Raw genomic sequence first — 19076 nt, forward strand, 5'->3', positions numbered from 1 at the left:
ATTTGCACACAAACACATACAGGGTCACTTCAGGGTACAGTATGTGGCCTGGAGTGGGTAATGTAGGAGAAGATTTAGGGCTAACTTTGCTCTTTGTGAGTTCAAGCACATGGCCACCATGGAAACGGAGAATAGGCTGATTTGAAAAAAAATCGAGTAGAGGAAAGATACAGCAGGAGGGGTAGATAGTAGATGAATAAAAGGAAAGGACATAAAAAAGAGAGGAAAGGAAAGGATAGGAAAGGAAGATGTAAACTTGTAGGAGAGGTAAAGAAAGTACCAATGAGGAAACAAAATAAAGGAAAGGACACAACAGGAAGAAGAATAAAGGGACGTAGAAAAAAAGGGAAAGAATGATCAAGACTAATAAATTAGAGGCCATTCACACAGATCTAAAGAGACCTCGGTGTGTGTCCTGTATAATGTGTGTTAGAGCATGTGTGCGCCGTTGTGTGAGCGTCAGTCATTGTGTGTGTGGCGGTGGGAGTGGGGCAGCCCTGTGTGAGGCTGGAGATTAATGGGGGCCATTATCTCAATGCCCAAAACACTCAGTGATGAAGAGTCACTGCCTGGCGACAGGCCTCGGCCAATCAATTTGCGGCGCAGCGGTCACCTGCCCGGGTCAGAGCCCACATACGGGCGCTGTTCGTGCTGTTGTTGTGGCGATGGTGGGGGGGGTAATGGCAAATTGCCACCACATTATGGTGAAACAGTAAATTGAATCTATTTAGGCGCTGTCCGGGGGTATTCACTGGTGCAATATTCCTTAGTTATAGGAGACACTTCAGAGGTAAGTATTTCCATTTTTGTGTCAAACATCATCAGGCCCCACTTCAATTATATACCCTGAAGTAATTGTGTTGACATTCTTTAATTCACTTCGGGATATACTGTGGAGTCGCGATGGGAAGGTTTAGCATGTCTCGCTGCTGAATAGTGCAATTATTAGCAGCAAAGTAATGATGTTGACATTCTTTCATTCCAAATATAATGGAGAGCAAAGATCAGGCCAAAGACACGGTTTCACTGTCTGACATTGCTGAGCCATTCTCTCCTTGTTTTGTTTTCACAGGCCCTGAAAACATATCTGCAGAAACAAAAGCTGAGATCCTCGCTATGATGAATGCTTCTCCTCATTGTTTCCATTTCTCTGCTAAGCTAAGCTAACTGGGTTCTGGCTCAAGCTTCATATTGCACAGGCGGATATGATTTGATGATATTGCACTTGATACTTTACCAACTTTTCCATTAAGTAAATGACCTAATAATTCCACTGCTGATACTCTTAACATAAAGAATACAATGAGGTGCTTTTGATTAATGTATCACATGTATCCTGTGGCCCAAAAAAATGCTGTAGAGGTATTTTTCCCCTCTCTATGTTATTGTCTCCTCTTCCTCCCTTCCTGTATACTGTACTCTATTTTAATGACAGCCTTTTCAAAATTGTTCTACCCTTTTCTAGAGAATTGTGCGTCTTCCAAAGGATGCTGTTTCACCTGGAGGACAGCTTCCCCATCATTACCTTGAGAGTGCAAAGATCACTCAGGGAAGAGGCCTTTGAGTTACTTATTCTCCTCACATGCCCGAACACACATCGGCATGTGCTCAGAGACACGCAAATGAACGGAAGGAATGTCTGTCTGTATCTGCCTGGGAAAACATCTCAGGGCTTTGTGAGGCTGGAGTGACCAAGATGCTAATGAAACAAAGGGCAAACAAGCTACTGTACCTGGGAACACACACCTGTATCAGCAAGGAGTGGAATCACATGCATTTTAGATGTTGATTAGCTTTAGTCATGTCTTAAGGGAAAGCACTTTGGTGAGATTCACACAACCTTTGAATGGATTTCTATGGAATTGTGTGAATCAATTCAATGTCTAGTCTCCTCTTTCCCCCTGATTACATTTGTCTGGAATAGCCAACATTAACCCTTTGGTTCAACTCCAACCCTGCGGCCCGGTTCTGTCTTGAGCAAACCATTGTCTGGAATAGGTATTTAAAGTTGACCTTTTAATATAATATTGGTGAATAAAACTTGAGTGGCAGCAACCTGTCAATCACAAGCCCATTTGACTCTCAATTGCACCATCATTTCCAAATAAACATCATGCTGTTTTGAAGAAGACTTGAAACAATAAGCGTGTCAGATTTCTATAAATGTAGAATTCTCTTTGGATATCGAAAAAGCTAGAGACTAAGCGATGTGTCTCGATCTGCAAAGCATTATTGACAAAAATGGAAGCAATAATGGAAAGGACAAGTCATTGAGAGTCAAACCATATTGATTGGACCAAATTGATTCACGATTTCCCTCGATAAAATACAATTATCGGACTATGATTTCCAATAAACCAGTCAAGCACCGTCCTGCACACAATAATTTAACGTTATTGCAATGAAATAATACACAACTGCATGTAGTGTGAGGAGAGTTGTGAATGATCTCCTCTCTGGATCTTCCTCACATCTAACACTAAGACACTCCCCCCCCCCCACTACAGGTGAAATCGAATCCAATTACGGCAATAAGTACCTGCTTAAGTAACCTGCTGCTCGAGCTCTTGGGAATCATCCATCACGGGGGAATTAAGGGTTAGGACCTCCCACACTAACCCCCAACCCTGTGAGACCAAAGCTCTCATCCCTAACTCAGATAGATGAAACAAGAGTGTGGAGTGAAGAGAATATTGCCTTTAACGATGACCAATGTGAATCAGCTGCCCCGGCCGGACAGCCAGGGAAGTCCTTTGGAAAGAGGAAATTATCCGAAGAGTGTGTCACTTATGAACATGCAGCTTATGATTTTACAGTTTGTTTATGGCATCGACCTAAGATAAATGCCCCTTATGAATACAAATATATAACAATGGGTTTATTCTGATGAAAAAAAACCCTATTTATATTTAACAATGCCCTAATCCACAGCAAAATGATCCATGTATATGTTCCTAGTCACTTGAGTGAAACAATGGCTAATTTCCATTTGATTTTAGAGTCACTTCACGGACTACTCTTTAATTTCAGGTAGCTATGCGTCAAAAAGATAAGTCATGCTGCATCATATCTGTATGTTCAGCTACTCAAACAGTGGCAATATCCCTGAATGGTAATTATGATAACCAATCATTTCTAATTGCAATGGCTCATTTCATCTTGCCTGCCGTTAAGCAACATAGATCTGCCAGTGGACAAAAAGCATTTGGCTTGACCAGTGAAATAACTGACTGCTGGTTTTACTATACAAGCAGGAAACCTAAGTGGAACGAACCACACATCTTCAATATACAACTGGCACATTTGGAGAGCACAAAATCAACCCTCGCAGAACAAAAACAGTTGTTTGTCTTGTCTAAAATCCTCACAGGCTGATCATATTTTGTGAGCTACTGCTTCCAGAGCTGATGTTGGGGGATGCTTCTGTATCACAGCAGATGTCTGCCTGCCCAGCATGTAATAGCAGCCTAGCACCCGACTGCCATCCCAGAGTTATAACTTCAAATCTCACCCAGCAGCCACACTACCAAGCTGCATCGACTCCATTTGCAAACAAATGCTCTGAAGCTAAGCGAAAGTACACACAGTATTTCAAGCCTTACTGCTGCCTCGGAGAATGGGCTTTTAATTTGTCAATTTCTTGCCCTGTCACTCATTCCCTGAAGGAATAATGCGAGTTGATGTGCTTCTAAGACAGGGTTCAAGGCTTGTCAGCGACTTTACAATGTCAGCGGCCTATCACTGTGAAGGGTTGTGGAAATGATCAGCGTGTCAAATAGTGATGATAATAAGGGGCGAACTGGAAAGAGATAAAAACAAAAGGAAGTCAACAACAGCAGACCGGCGCACATTTTGCATAGATCTTACAATGCCACAGCGCCTGGGGCAAGTCACTGAAAGGTCACAGAGATCATGGACATCGTGAAAGCAGTTCAAAGCTGTTTGAATACGAATTTGGACCTTGTTCGGGGCGACACTGAATTTGGCGACATGTCAGCATCCGCCACATGCTGGCTTTGGAAAAAAAGTATGATGACATTAACACAAACCCATAATATCTAGTACAAGCGTCACACCTGCCAAGCACCAGATGCCGTCCACTCGTGACCGAGTCTCTTACCTTGGCGATTTGGACACACCAGTTGAGCAGCAGCTGCGAGCCGATGTTGTCCTTGTGCTCGTGCACGTAGTCGAGGAGGCAGCCATGGGGCATGAGCTGCGTGACCAGCTGGATGGTGGGGCTCAGGCACACGCCCAGCAGACGCACCAGGTGGGGGTGCTCCATGCTGGCCATGATCAGGGCCTCCTGGGTGAGAGGGGGGGAAAGGGGGACAAAGAGGGACTAAGAAGGCTGTTGCAAGTACAGAAGCACCCTCATTTCCCCCCTATTTTGAATAAACCTGATCTATTTATTGTGGAAAATAGGATCGTGACTGTATGGAGATCTGATAATTAGGAGGTCCAGCCGAAATGCACATTGGGAGTCGTAGCTTACTTCTAATTCGAGGATTTTACAGACATTTCACCAGGAAGCAGGTCATTTTTTGTTAAGTGTCGCAGGGGATTGTTCAGGAGAACTAAGCTAAGCTATCCTAAGCTAATTTCAATTGTACTGGAAGCAGGAGCTAAGTTAGGTGGTGTGAGAGGAAGTGGGTGAACATCAGGTTTATTTGGTGGAATTAAGATGAATTACTTAATGCCTTTACTTCTTTGTTAACTAATAAATAAAACCATTTCTATAGTAGAGTAAAACTGTCTCCGGGTGAGTAGATTTTCTTCTTTTCAAAGATATTTGTTGAACTGCCAGTGCCTTTATTAAAGATACAGAGTGGAAATGGGAAGACAGAGCTGCCTTTATTTCCCCAATAAGCTTGTGTGTCTTGGTGTCAAATGTAGGATAGTAAAGTGACAATCATGGTTGTTGGACCCTTCAGAATCCTGTCACCAAGACTAGGAACACCTGCTGTTGATATTTTACTCATCCAGGAGTAGTAGAAACGTGTCTTTCCTTGCATCTATAATCCATGGTATAACACCGCACTGTATTCCTACTGTAGGTGGAGTAAGATGCATAAATTAGGACTTGTGGGATGATAACTGTATCTGCATGCACAGCTTCTGTCCACAGAGTATTCCCACAGTGCGAGAAAATCCTGCAGAAACCCTCTTCAAAGCTGCAGCTATTCTTTCATCCATTTTTTTTATGGTGTATAAAAACACAGAGGTTATGAAATGTGGAATGTTGATTTCAATTGTTCCTGCGTGTCTTCCCGTGGCAGATGGACGTAGAGGTTGGAGCAGTTGGGACTCCACGTCGGGTAATTGTTATTGTGGCGCTGCGAGCAGAAGGATGTGCGGCGGTGATGAAGTGTCATGATGGCGAGGGCTGCTACTCGGGTCCGGCGTGTGCATGAGCAGAAGCAGCCCTCGGAGCTTAAAGAACATTCACTTGCAGCCTCTCAGTCACGCGCTCTCACATGCGGACACACTCTCTTGGCAGCTCTCTAAAACACTCACACACTCAAGGACACACTCTCTGCACACGGTCGAGGAGGTGTATATCCAGGCTTGGCCCCGGGGCCAGCTGATAGATAAATGAGGTGCCTTTTTAAATTTAGGTGCTAAAGAATAAGTTTAAAAGGGAGAGTGGTGGCCGTGTGGATTAATTCTAAACAGGGGAGGGGGGGGGGGGCAATAGGCCATAGAGAGGCTTTTGGCACCATCAGTGCTCTGATTTAAACAGAGCCTCGCGGCCCAAGGTAGTGCCACTACATCTCCACTTCATAAAACCACCTGCCCCCACCATTGCTCCTCTGCAACTGTGTGACATTATACAACTCCAGCCAACACTTCGGGATCAAGAGAAAAAAGGGAGGGAGAGGGTGTGTAACGGAAAGAAGAAGGAGCTTTTATTCTGCGCCGGTGATCCCAAAAGACCCGCGACTCGTAAACTACGTCCAGCTAAACTCTTCCTGGCGTGTGTGTGTGTGTCTGTGTTTCTCTCTCATCTCCCTGAGCGCTGACCTCCATTACTGCCGGCTGAACCTGCCTTCACATCTAGCTCACACACACACACACGCTCGGTGATAGACTGGCACGGAAGAAGTGTACGCCGCAGCGTGTGTGAAGCTGTGTGTGAAGCTGTGTGTCGCTGTGGTTTAAGGCTTTTGCATTTCACGAGAAACTATCAACCCCCGCACTCTCACACTACATATATGCCAACACAAGAAGAAAAAAAAATCACCTACATGCAAGGCCACCGCCACCTGGGGGGGTGTTTTGTTGTAAAGTGCGATCTGTTTGCTTATGCGTGTTTATGTGTGTGGATTTTCCGAGTGTGTTTGGAGCCGGCACTCCAGTGGCCGGTTTCCCAGTTGTGAAGCGTGAGCCTGCCTTTAGATTGCTGTTTAACAAGTCGGCAGACAGAGCATATTGGCTCTGGGTGGACGGAGATCCCCGCTGGGAGGAACAGGGGAAGGAGGAGAGGGAGAAGAGGGAGGAAGACGCAGGGGCAGAATAGAAGGAGAACATTGGATCAGATGTTTGTTGGTTTTAACTTGAGTTTCTCGCAAAAATACATGAAAATTGAAGATTTCTTGATAACTTTATAGCTTATCTTTGCCCATTGCTCATTTTTACAGAATACAGCTTGAGAGCATCATAATTTAGCTGAACAGATTCGCTATATTATTTAGCCAAGCCGGATTGTGCAGGGAATGAGGTCGGAGATGCATTCTAGTGTTTAGCAAGTCTGTATTCCTTGGCAACCAAAAAGCACTGATGACATCTTGAAATGTAATATTCCTCTGCTGTTCAAAAAACAAACCATGTTTTTTTCAATTCTACCCGTTTGCTCAGTAAACTACGGTGGCCTACAGGCGCAAACGCTCTACCACGCCCCAAACCATTTCCATAAAGACAAACACGCTGCACTTTCAAATACGAGTTTGTCATCCTTGAAGGTCAACAAGTGTTCACAGCTGTGTGCATCGCTTGTTAGTGTCCCTGTTTGCATGTGTTTGGGCACATTTTTGTTTTTAGATTTGCATCGTTTCTTAAAACTGTATTGCGTCTCTCCAAACGGAATTGGTTCGAGCAGTTGAAGTGCGCTTGCACCCCGACAAACAAACAACCTGTCTGATACATCTTCAATGAAATAAAGTAATCATTGGAAGTTATTCAGCAGCTGTTTCCAGATTTTTGATGCAAAGAGTTTGAAGAAAGGGTTATTGAGATTAACAGTTCAGCAAACCTCCAAAACTATTATCCACTTGCGAAACTTGGTTATAAATAAATTACAGAAGAAGTGTGCGAAAGGAAAGATAGGTGGAAGTTTGGAAGAAAGGTGACGAAGATAAGGGAGGAAGAATTGGAAAGTCCCCAGCTTATTCCTCTCCTACTCCCCTCTATCACTCCTGGATTCCAATAAAGCCATATCTCATAAACAAGTGCTGTTTTTTAATAGACTCTGGTTCGATACATGCCTGGCTGTACAGCGCTGTGAAGTTCACTTTATTACCGGCTCTGACTGAGATGGTACTCTCGTAAGAATTTACTGCCGAATGCACAATCCCACAAAGTGACAGGCTCGGCCATTTCTTTCAACAACGCTGAGGCTTCACGGCTCGGGCACACAAACACGAACACACGGGGCGAAAAATGGACACAAATTGCGGCGGTATAAATACTCACGTCCATGAACTCCACGTTGGCTTTGGGGCCGGTTGTCTCGTTGAGGATTTTAATGGCAACAGGGATCTTCACCGTCTCACCTTCTGGCACCCAAATGCCCTGAAATGTACAAGTAATCACCATAAACGCAGTTTCCATAAACACGCCCCCAGCTATGATGATTTTGATGGGGACTTCCTGTGTTTAACAGTGTCTACTGCCCCACTAACGTTCCTCAAATACATATAAAACTAGTATGTACGCCTTGTGGGTGTAAACTAACGGCAGAAGTATCGGTTAACATTCATGACTGTGCAACATTTCACCACCAAAGTGCATCATTGCATCCTATTAGCATGATAAGCATGTGAACTAGCGTATGAGTTGTGAGGTAATGCTCCTGCCTCTCATTAAGACTTTAAGGCTTTTGGTTTCTCAATTCAAGACAGGGGAGTCCTTGTGTTTCAAATTCAATTGAAGACACTACGAAAACACAAGCCAAAAGTCAAGAAATGTGCTCATGGGCTAGAGATATCGCGTTTATGATAATGGGACCAACATGAAGTCACTGTCAATACACCCTTGGTTCTAACTGGTTGTGTTAGCCACATTTGAAGAAAATAAATCAAAGCTTTCCTGAGAGTACATTTTAACTCACTGTATGATGCCTCAATGTTACCACCCGCTACAAACAAATAGCCCTGATTCCTATATGGCTGGAAATGATGCAACACTTTACCAAAGGCCTTGGTAGTAAAAGCAAAAAGCAAGAAATATGTATTCAATGTGTCTCAGGGTCTTTTCGCCAAGGGCAGTGAAGTTGGCGAGCAAACTCCAGTTCCTGTTCCAGGTGCCATGTCCGTCAGGAAACACTGACACAAAGGGAAATGTTGATGCTTATTGTTTAGGTTGTCGATTATAACTGCAAACGGAGAAGCTTTTTACTTGAGTGTCTTCCTTGCCATCGAGCTGATGTTTGATGAGTAATGAGGAGGCGACAGCTCAACCCACTGACCTTGTACACGGTTCCAAAAGCTCCTGAACCTAGAATCTTGACCCTCTTCAGCTCCGTCTCCTTCAGGATCCGCAGCTGAGCCTGGTTGGGGGCAGTTCCGCTGGGGGTCAGGGGCTCCACCAGCTGACAAAACACATTTTAAGACAATTTATACTCGCCAACTCTCCTCATGGCTGAAAAAAACAAGCATTCTTCTTTGCTTTTTTTAATGTAAAACCTGAGCACTAACCTCTTGCTCTTGGCACTCTGCATGCATAAACATTTCTTAAGAGCATCCTTTTATTCTTATCAACAAAAAACAAGTCTTGGAAAGACAAGGAGGTTGTTAAAAAAGCAGCCAGCCTGCCTTGTCCTGATAGTCATGAATTTGGCTTGCACACGGAGGGATTTATGAAATACAAATAATTCAGGTGTGTGGAGTTCTGTCGAAACTGGCAGTTACCTATGTGGGCCGCGGCGTGAACAAATCACAGGCTGGTGTCAGCTGCTATCACAGCCGACAAAGAGTAGCAGCTCACCAGCTGTGCACATACAAAACAATTCCAATTTCGAGGTTATGACAAGCCTCCTCCGCACTGCCTGGCTGCCAGTAACAGCTGACACTGAACAGCATCCCAGCAGCTGGCCGGCCACCCACCCGCCTCACCAGTAGCCGCTCAACAAAGCCCCGGCTACTAAATATAAAAGAACTGGCACCTGTACCCGAGCGGCGGAAATCTGAGCCAGAAGGAATCAGCATACATGTATCTCAGAACACATGTATATTCCACATAAGCACAAATATTGACACAGAGCATATATTAGCTCCACAGGAAGTCAATGCCTCCGATCGATACGAGTCTTAATGAGCCTATCGGGCGCCTCATTCGCCGCGGTTTATCAGCGGTATAATCACCAACCTCAACCACGGCCATCAAACAATATAATGAGACCATATATCAGTCGCTCAGCCATACAAGCACTTACTTAATGTGATATAAAACCATCAGCAGAATAGAAGCGGCCATCCAAACACCGGGCAGGGCAACAGAATGGACGACATTGCCCGCAGCTCGGCAATGACACGCCGTTTAATGGCCGCTGTTATGGTCCGGGCCTGGAGGCGCGGTGTTGGCCTGCTGACATGTCACCGCAGGAAGTGACTGAGCTGACTGGATGGAGGATGAGGGATTGAGGCAGAGCAGTGATGTGGCAGGAGGGAGCGTGACACAGGGATCGTTTAATAGTGTATAATAACCTACAGCCGAACAATTCAGTCCAACAAAACAGCACTAAGGTTTTACATTTGGAGCTGACACTACTTGTTACCCAAAGTGAAGTTTCTTTGTGTGGTCTTTTCTTTTAGGTGACTAAAATGTCCCCTTCCCCAGCCGTACTTTGTTTACCTACAGACTCTGCGTGGCTCCTGCCTATGGATGGAAGCACCTCATACACTCACTTCAAAACATCCTTTGGACCAAGGTGACCCAGATTTACCAAAGTGATCTGTTGAGATTTTTTCAGCCTTCAAAAGAACTAAATTACATACAAGCTATAACCGCAGATTTGTTGGTGCATACACTGCCTGAATAACAAGAAAACAAGAGGTGCTGCAGGTAGAGCGAAATGAAGAGATTCAGAGAGAGAAAGAGCGTAGACGAGGCGCAGGGAGGAGGAGACAGAGCGGGAGTATGAGCAGATGGTGAAAGGCTGTAGCTGTTATTGTTTCATTAAGACGAAGCTGGACTGCACTGATGAGGAGTGGAGAGGTCTATTAAATAAGACGCCGCACACCCATGGCCTGAAAGGCTCTCTTGAGCTCGTTCTCACGCACACACACACTCATCACGCCACTTTATTTACCGGCTAATAATAATGCACCTCGCCTTTGCCAAATGAGCCTCGCTGGTGGCTCGGTGTGGAGGATTCGGATGCTTCATTGGACAAATAAGAAGTGTGTTCAAGCCTTGAGCAGGAATACATTCAAGGAATTATTGCGTATTGAGGAAGTTAACAGTGTCCTAAAACAGAAAGTTGCACTGGAAAACCCTCGGGTGTACGCTTTAATGTCAATATTACCAATACAATGCTACATTTGCTGTGCTTTGCAGGTGAACCCAGCTCAGGCAGGCTCCTGGTTTGAATAATAAAGCCAATACTGAAGTGCCTTGAGCCTGTACACGTTTCTAATTGCCAGCAGGGGGGGACTACACGGTTATTCATAGTATGGTATAGAAGTCTATGATACATATTCCCTATTTTCTAACTTGATTCATTACCTCAGTGAACATTTTCTTATGCAGTCAAATATGTAAAGCTAAACGGACTACGAAGGGCAATTTAGGCCATGGCTACCTTGTGATTGACGAGTCACTAGCACTTTGTTATTGTAATTAGGTGCGTTTCGCTTAGAATTCTGCCCAAAAATGACTTGTTGGCCTTCGTTTGGAACTTAGCTCTCGTATCAGAACATTTCAGTGTTTTTCTTCAACACTTTGTCTACCATTTATTGTACAAGAACAGAACATATTTAAGTACAGAATAGTTAACTGTTGAGGGAAATAATTAGTATTAACTCTGTAGTCATAATAGCTTAAGGGAAGTTAAAGGGGGTCATGAAATGTGGTATTACTGTAGAAGGATCAAAAGACACAATACAGCACCATGCACGAGAGTCATTTCCAATCTTAATTTAAATAATAGGCTAAAAGAACTAGCTGAAGGCATGACCATTTGCTCCCTAACATTGTTTCATAAAACAATAAAGCAGCACATTTTCCTCTCTAATTCGGGTGTCATGATGGCCTTGTACAATCGTCTTGTGCTAAACCCCAATGACACATAGCGAGCTCATTAGCACCATTAGCACATGATAGCAGGAGAGCAGGCTCATCAGTATGCAAGGACATGCGTTCTTGGTATGAGCAAGTCCATCCCAGCAGCAGTGATCTCACCTGTCCTCCACGGTCTACATTTAAAGAGCAGTCTTTTCACTGTACTGCCTAATTACTACAGATAAATCAGACCTGTAAACAATCTGTGATAATCCATCATGTGCACAGTTTGAATTGTCAATGAGAATTCTATACTGCTCACTGGTTTTGCCATATTGGAGCTATTGTGTGGAAGTGTGGGGCAACACGTACATGAGAAATATAAATCCATTGTTTATGTTACAGAAAAGAGCAAAGACTTATTCATACAGTGGACTTCAGAGAACACTTAAGGATTTAGTGGAGTTCCAGACACTACTAGTTATTTTCAGGGCCAAAAGCAAAGTATTACCAGAACATTTACACAACCTGTTTGTTTTTAGTCCAGAGGATGAGGAGCGAAGAAGGACATTTCATTTGAAGCATCAGTGTGCACGGACTGCTTTAAAGCAGATGTGTGTTTCAGTGGTTGGAGTCAAACTGTGGAATTGTCTACAGAATGATTTAAAGGGTTGTGTAAATATTGTTCACTTCATGAAGTGGCAGGTAATCTGTTTCCTTAGTTGATTGTGAATTAGTGTGCATGTCGCTTGTTTCCTTTCTCACGTTACTGTAAGTATTTGTTGTAAGTAGCTATAATTGACAGACCATCTATTCTGATTGTTTACTTATGTTTTGAGTAAGGGGCAGGCACAATAAGATGTATTCTTCTCCCTGCTCCTTTTCGCTCATGGAAGGTGTAAAGAGTTGTGTTTTTGAATGTGAATTGATTTTCTTTCCTTGTTTTTTCTTATGTTGTGCACCATCATGAGCGGAACAAATAAAAATGAAATGAAATTGTGCTGTTACCATTTACGATACACAACACTGTGAACTTACTCAAATAAAAGCAATGTTGTAAAAGTGAATACATATATATCGTTTAATGTTCCTGTAATGCCCCATTTCCACCAAACCGGATCCGGTTCAAGATCCGATCTTTTGCTTTTCTGGCGCTTTTCTGGTTCTAGTCTGTAGCACCCCTTGTGTTTCCACCGTTCAGAGGCCGAGTGGAGCTCAAGTGGAGCTGCATCATTGCGTCATCGTCTGCGTCATGACGTGCCCTCTTATGACTGATTCATATTCACAGTCTGACTGTCACACAAGCAGCTGATGTATACCCCTCCTCCTCATGAGTGAATGTGTTTCAGTCTGAACTGACGCTGTCTGGCATCTCAACGCTGTTATGAAAGTGTCTCTGGCATTAGACAGGTGATGTTAGCATAGCAAGCGAGGCTACTCTGACTATCTAGACTACTTTGCTATCCTATTGTGGCATAAGCCGTTTTCTACAGGCCATATTTTACCGGCGTAGTTTTCGTTATGATTTTACTTCTGATGGCAACCTGTAACCCATATATTGATTCCATCCGATAGCTGCAATAATACAAAACAACAGGAGAACGTCTGCCTGCTCTTTGCAATGATCAATATCAGAGAACGGATGGGGATTAAAGTACGGTAAAAATAAACAGAACCACACTGAGCCTGGTTAGTGTTGCCTGACTTTATAAAGTGTGTAGTCGCGTTCTAGTCACTTTGCTCAGCGATACTGCTGTTACAACTTGTACTCGCTGTACTCGAACTGCTATTGCTCAGTTTAATCTCCCTTCTCCGAAGTAAGCGTGATGTATTGGTTCGTATTGGATCTTGCCGGGCAGCCGAGTGGGGCCAGAAAGATCTGGTTTTTCGGCGCTTAAAGCCGGCGCCGCTGCGGTGGAAACACAAAAAACCAGATCTTTATCGGCTCCAGCTCCGGCTCCAAATCCGGCTCCGGGTTGGTGGAAAAGCGGCATAAGATCAGATGTTGAATTCAGGGTCCACCGGGACAGTTCCTACAATTTGCATGGAATCAGATATTAAGTTAAGAGTTAATGAAGTTCCATAATAACTGCATTTGATACACACACATACATGATGTTTGCTGAACATCATACATGACATATCTGGTACATTTCAAAGATGGGATCACGACTTAAAAGAGAACTCTACAGTATTTTAAATGCTCATTTGAATGTTCATGCTTGGGTTTTCGGTTTTGACTCCAACATGTTTATGTAATAACATGTTTATTAAATCTTTGACTCTTCTCTTTCTGCCTCTCTGAAAAACGCTGTATTCAGCGTCAGTCTGAAACGCTCAGTTTTAGCGCCTGTCTCTTTAAGAAAACTAAAAAACGCTACTCCTTTCTGATTGGTCTATTTAGGCAAGTCCAAAAGGGTTTAAAGGGATGGTTTCTAAATATGGGCGGAAATTAAACAAATTAAATCTAATCTTTCAATTTGGAATTTTAAAATGTTTATTTTAAAAAGGTGTGCAATTTGCAATTCAAATGTGCAGATACCCTGGCCTACATGAAAACGTGTCATTTTGTAGACTAAATTGAACACGAGTTCTCCTATATTTGAACAATAGCTGGCTGAACTATGTGCTTTTGTAACGACATGGCGTGCCCCTGCTCGGCCAGCCTGCCCTGGCGTGAACAACGGGAGCTGTCCAACTCCTCTGAATGCTGAAATCCTTCTTCTAAGAGAACAGAGGAGAGAATGTAAGCAGCATGGGAGCTGTCCACAGCCCGCGGTGCTGAAACACTCACATGGCTCGTGTCTGTACAACGCTGCTGGAAGAGGAGCGGACCTTGGGGGGAGGGATAAAGGGTGGGCGACTCCAAGTGCATTAGCCCTGCTTCAATGCACCGGGGTCGGAGTTCAAGGCCCGGGGTCGCGCTGCAACAGTGAGGGGACTCTGCTGTTTGTGCGGTCTCTCCCTGCGAGCAAAGCAATTTGTTTTCAATGGCTTCCTTTAAGAGGCACCACAGTGTGAGACTGGCTTTTTATCTTCCAAAGTGAGGTGTGGGAAACAACAAATGCAGGAGTGTAAGAGATAGGGGAATAAACTGTTTGCATGCAAGGGAGACAGACAGATAAATGGAGATCAAAATGAAGGAGAACAACTAAACGGGGGGCGCGAGAAAATGATATTGAAACCTAACAAAATGAAAAAGTGGTGTGCTTTGCAGCAGCCTTCAAACATGTCCTTGATATGTAAATGTCGGCCGTGTGCTCGGATCATGTTTTGACAGCATGACTCAAGGCTTTTTTCCCCTGTCTGACACAAGAGGTGAGCTCTCTGTTTTAAAGAAGGAGAATAAAATGGCAGATAGGGAAGGAGAGGGGGAGTCCCTGAGCCATGGCTGTCCCCAAATCCCCTCACCCAGACAAGCTTGATCTCCATTCGCAGCCAAGGCTCTATTATTTCGTTTGAATACAGGATTCACATTCTCCAGCCGTCTAAAGCCTATCGCGCTGTTTCATCAGCCAAAAAGAAGCCTGTAGAAAGTGTGATACAGGGTGCGGGAGAGCAGGTTTGTTAGTATGCCGGGTATGCGAGAGCAGAGAGAGGCATTCAGATGGAAAGTAAACAGAGTGTGCACAAAGTATGCACGCAGCGTGAGTGCATATATTTATACTGTATGTTAAAAGGGAAGAATTCAAATTCCAGACAGATGTGAGGAAACCAACCCCTCCTTAAAAGACCTGTTTTGAAATACTGCTGCTGCTTTCTGCCCTCAGAGTCAAATTTAAACATTGAGAACACATTTTTTACACTTTTGTCAAATGTGCTTTTGAATGGAATGTAATACCTGAATCTGAATGACATTAATGGTAAATAATCTAGTAGCTTTTATAACGCATGATTAGACAAAGAATACCACAGCATCTGTATTAGTAGATGACTGATTATTTTATAATTCTTCGCACAAGCCTAACTTTTATTGTTGTATTTTAAACCTCTTTAATTCTACTTGATTTTCTTGTTTCTACTCTCTCCGCTCTCACAGAGAACCTTTTGTTTTTCCCCTTTTCCCTTTTGACGTTGTATCTATAGTGCTTGAAATGAATGAACTCGCTCTGCCTTTCTCAGTAGAACGAGCGCCCTCAACAACTTTTTTAACTGACGTGATGACTACAGATGAAATATCTACATCCCTGCTGGCACAAATCACAGCTTCACAACTATTAAACATTGATCCTCAGCATTCAGCTAATGTGATACTCGGGACACTAAAACACAGCAGCTAATGTGTCGAGGGGAATGGAACACCTGACCTACTCTTAATAAGTGGTCTGTCTGTAATCTGTAGGCCAACCTGACACAGATTTGATTATGTCTAATTACTTTTATACCCTATTAGGTCTCCCCGAGGACGGGAACATAACTCGGCTGGTAATATTTCCTGATTTCCTGGTGGAATATTGAGTCTAGGTTACATTGATGACCTTTTATATTACTTTAACAATACCGTTGCATTGGCGAAAAATATTGAGAAATTACTTCTGGCCGAGAGACCAAGAAACAGAGACCAAACAGAAAGCTGTTTTAGGAGTGGTTCTTAAAGAGACCTGTTGAGCGTTTCAGACGGAGTGTGTGTACTCAGACAATTTGAGAAAAACAAAGCGTTTTTTAAACAATGAAGCATGTTTCAGTATAAATAAAATAAAAACAAGTAGCCTGGAATAAGCAGGATAGGTGTCCTTTTAAAAAATGTTAAGAACTTGACAGGATCTGCAGTCTGATTGCGTCCCCGTCATACAATCAGCAACTTTATAAAGGGAGATGCAAAAGGGGTCAAGAAGATCCCCCTGCAGACTCTCCCCCCCCCCCCCCTTTCCTTCCCTGTGACAGTACATTAGTGAATCTTCTTGGACTGAAGACTTCCCTTCCAGTCAAGACGCTGTCGGAAAAGGGCCCGCCTGATTAAGATGGATATGTGCGGCTGGGACGAGGCAGAAAGTGCCCATGGCCGCCCTCCTCCGATTCCCGTCTCCAGCCTGACAGCTGTCTATAACACTGCTGCCTCTACCTGTAAATTATACTAATGCAGAGCGACAGGTAGCCTGCCCCACTCCTATAGGCAAGGCCACTCCGCAGACCTGCAGTGTGACACAAGCGCTGGGCCGCACACAGGAAACAGAGAGTGTGTTGTAGGGTGATCAGCTGCGGCATCAACCCTGCACTCACCTACACCTCAATCTCTGACTTTCTCCTCCGAATACAAAGTCTGCTCGGCTGTCTGATGCTTCCCAGAAATGAACTTCCTTCAAGGCTAGATCGATGGGGCGATGGCGGCCGTGCATAATTGTCTGCGCAATGCGTGGTTTGGCTAAGTACCATAGCCAAGGTTTAATGTTTCAAGGTTTGCTTATTAGTCTAGCATCCGTCTGGAAAAGTGCAGTGCCACTTTGAGGCAAAGGGTTCCTTACAAACTCAAAGCATGTGGCAAGCAGACACCAACAGCAAACTGAAGAAGATAAAAGGAAAAGGCTTTTAGAGTAGAAAAACATACAGAAGTGTCTATTTTCTTCTTCAAAATGCCACCATAGACACCAATCAGTCGGCCATGGACTCAATCCCCTTCGTGTGACGTCCTCAGGTGAGAGAAAATGATTCCACAGACATTTATTTAAGAAAGAAAACACACTTTGAAATTGGCCCTTTAAGCATACAAACTTTGCCTTGTTCATTTTTTGTCCCATTACCAGTAAGGTAGGCATCTTTCGAGGAAGCTATTCCCAATTTCCTCCTTGGGATCAATACAATTCATTATACAGCGGTAATTTGTCTAAAGCTACCACTAACCCTCGAGCTATTACTAATTTATTCTGTGGCTGCAATTAATTCTACAAATTCGGTACCATTGGACAAAAATGAATTTGGCAGAAAACTCTCACCTCTGTCTCCAAGAAGCGCCGCAGGGCCCTCTTCTTCTTGATGCTCTTGCGCCGGACAGAGACGGCCACGCTGAGCGCCAGAATGACGATGATAAATAGTCCGCCGATGATGCCAGCTGCTATTAGCGGTGTCCTGTGGAGGCGGAGGAAGAGGAGAAGCATTAACATTGCAGAAATGTTTTAAAAAAGCAATTTGAGAGGAAGTGCAAGGCTCAGGCAATGCTGACTATTTCTCAAACATACCAAAACTGCTTTTACAATTTCCTACAGTATTTATCCTCCTCCACATTTCTTCTCTCCTCACTTTGCACATTTTCTTCTCTCACCTAGCTATTTCCAGGCTAGATATTTTTACAGGTAAGGCCGTATTGTCATTTGTTTTCCTTTTTGAGCACCAAATTTTGAAGTTTCATTCATATATTCATTAGGTTTTTGTACTAAAAACATGACACGGTATGTATTTTGTTTGCCTGTCGACAATATTTTGGGATTTAGGATGTACTACAGAGAGAGAGAGACAACATTTGGCCTTATATGTCAATATGCTTTATCCAAGGGTCAGATACTGTATGTGTTTAAGCAAAGGATAATTCATAATCACCTGGAAAGAATTCATGGTGATATCTGATATCTTTTGAGCAGTACGGCAAACAACGAAGCTTGATGGAGGAAGTTCTTTCTTTAACACAGCATGGAAATGGAAGTGTTTGCTTTAGTGCCATCGAACACGCTTCCCAGAATAAGTCCTCCTTGACTATAACAAAATGAAAAGGGCCAATCCTTCCCAAATGGCTTCTGAATCTTCTAGGGGGGTATGTGCTTAAGTCAGGTCTAAAGGTTGGGAGTTAAAAGCACTTCCTCTTCGATAATAACGCCGCTAATGCTTTTGCCATTTGCATACCTCTTACGCCACCGCTAGAAACTGTGCTACTATCCCTTTCTTTTCATTTAGCCTTCCCCCTTTGTATTCCATTTTCACCTTCTCGCCAGAATCATCCCTGCGCTGTTATTCTTTTAAAAAACATAGCATAAAATAACACCTGAAGTCCAAACTCTATTAGCTGTAAAGGCCATTAGCGGCTAATGGAAGTCTCATGTACCATGGCGCTACGCATAGCAAGGTGCCGCCTGCTTTTGATATTGATTGTGAAGACCCCAAAGAAGGGTGGGGGGTTGGACATAATGAGATATACAGCCATGTGGTGAATAGTAATGCAGCAGTTTGGCATGGATTTAACAAACAGGGGGACAAGGAGAAACAACAACAAGGGGACACGTAGGGGAGATTAGAAGACATGGAGGGAAAAGAGGAAGGAAAAAGAAGAGTAGACAAGAGAAAGGACTTCTCCAATTAGGAAGAAAGGGTTTACAGCGGAACAAGAGACACGAGGTCACCGAACGAGACGGGGGAGCAGTGCCGCTGTAAGAGCAAAACGAACAACTGTGGGAAAAGAGACTCAGCAGAAGTCTGCCAGCGGGAAACAAAAAAAGGTCTCATTTCTGTTCCCTCGGTTTAAAAGCAGCTCAAGACTCTGCTTTTTATGGCTTTGCTGGTTTGGTTAAATTCTAATGAGTTTGTCACTCCTTTGAATGTGCTCCTACTGTAAAAGATCACTTGCTTTTATGGGCCTTTTTTAATGGAGTTGTTGTGGTGCCTTCAGGCTATTTAGGTTATGGGATTTACACATTTTTATTAATCCTTCTTGG

General features: G+C 43.7%; 1 protein-coding gene across 1 annotated transcript in view; it reads right to left on the reverse strand.

Moving 5' to 3' along the window:
* Positions 1–19076, reverse strand: part of si:ch73-383l1.1 (receptor tyrosine-protein kinase erbB-4) — a 213149-nt gene that overhangs the window by 26216 nt on the left and 167857 nt on the right. The window contains exons 17-20 of the mRNA XM_063878068.1: positions 17370–17502; positions 8687–8809; positions 7693–7791; positions 4121–4306 (exon numbers count right to left, since the gene is read on the reverse strand). Coding sequence (XP_063734138.1) covers positions 4121–4306; positions 7693–7791; positions 8687–8809; positions 17370–17502 — 541 coding nt within the window. The remainder of the gene's footprint in view (positions 1–4120; positions 4307–7692; positions 7792–8686; positions 8810–17369; positions 17503–19076) is intronic.

Source organism: Eleginops maclovinus, chromosome 24 (genome assembly GCF_036324505.1).
Source record: "Eleginops maclovinus isolate JMC-PN-2008 ecotype Puerto Natales chromosome 24, JC_Emac_rtc_rv5, whole genome shotgun sequence".
Classification (NCBI taxonomy): domain Eukaryota; kingdom Metazoa; phylum Chordata; class Actinopteri; order Perciformes; family Eleginopidae; genus Eleginops; species Eleginops maclovinus.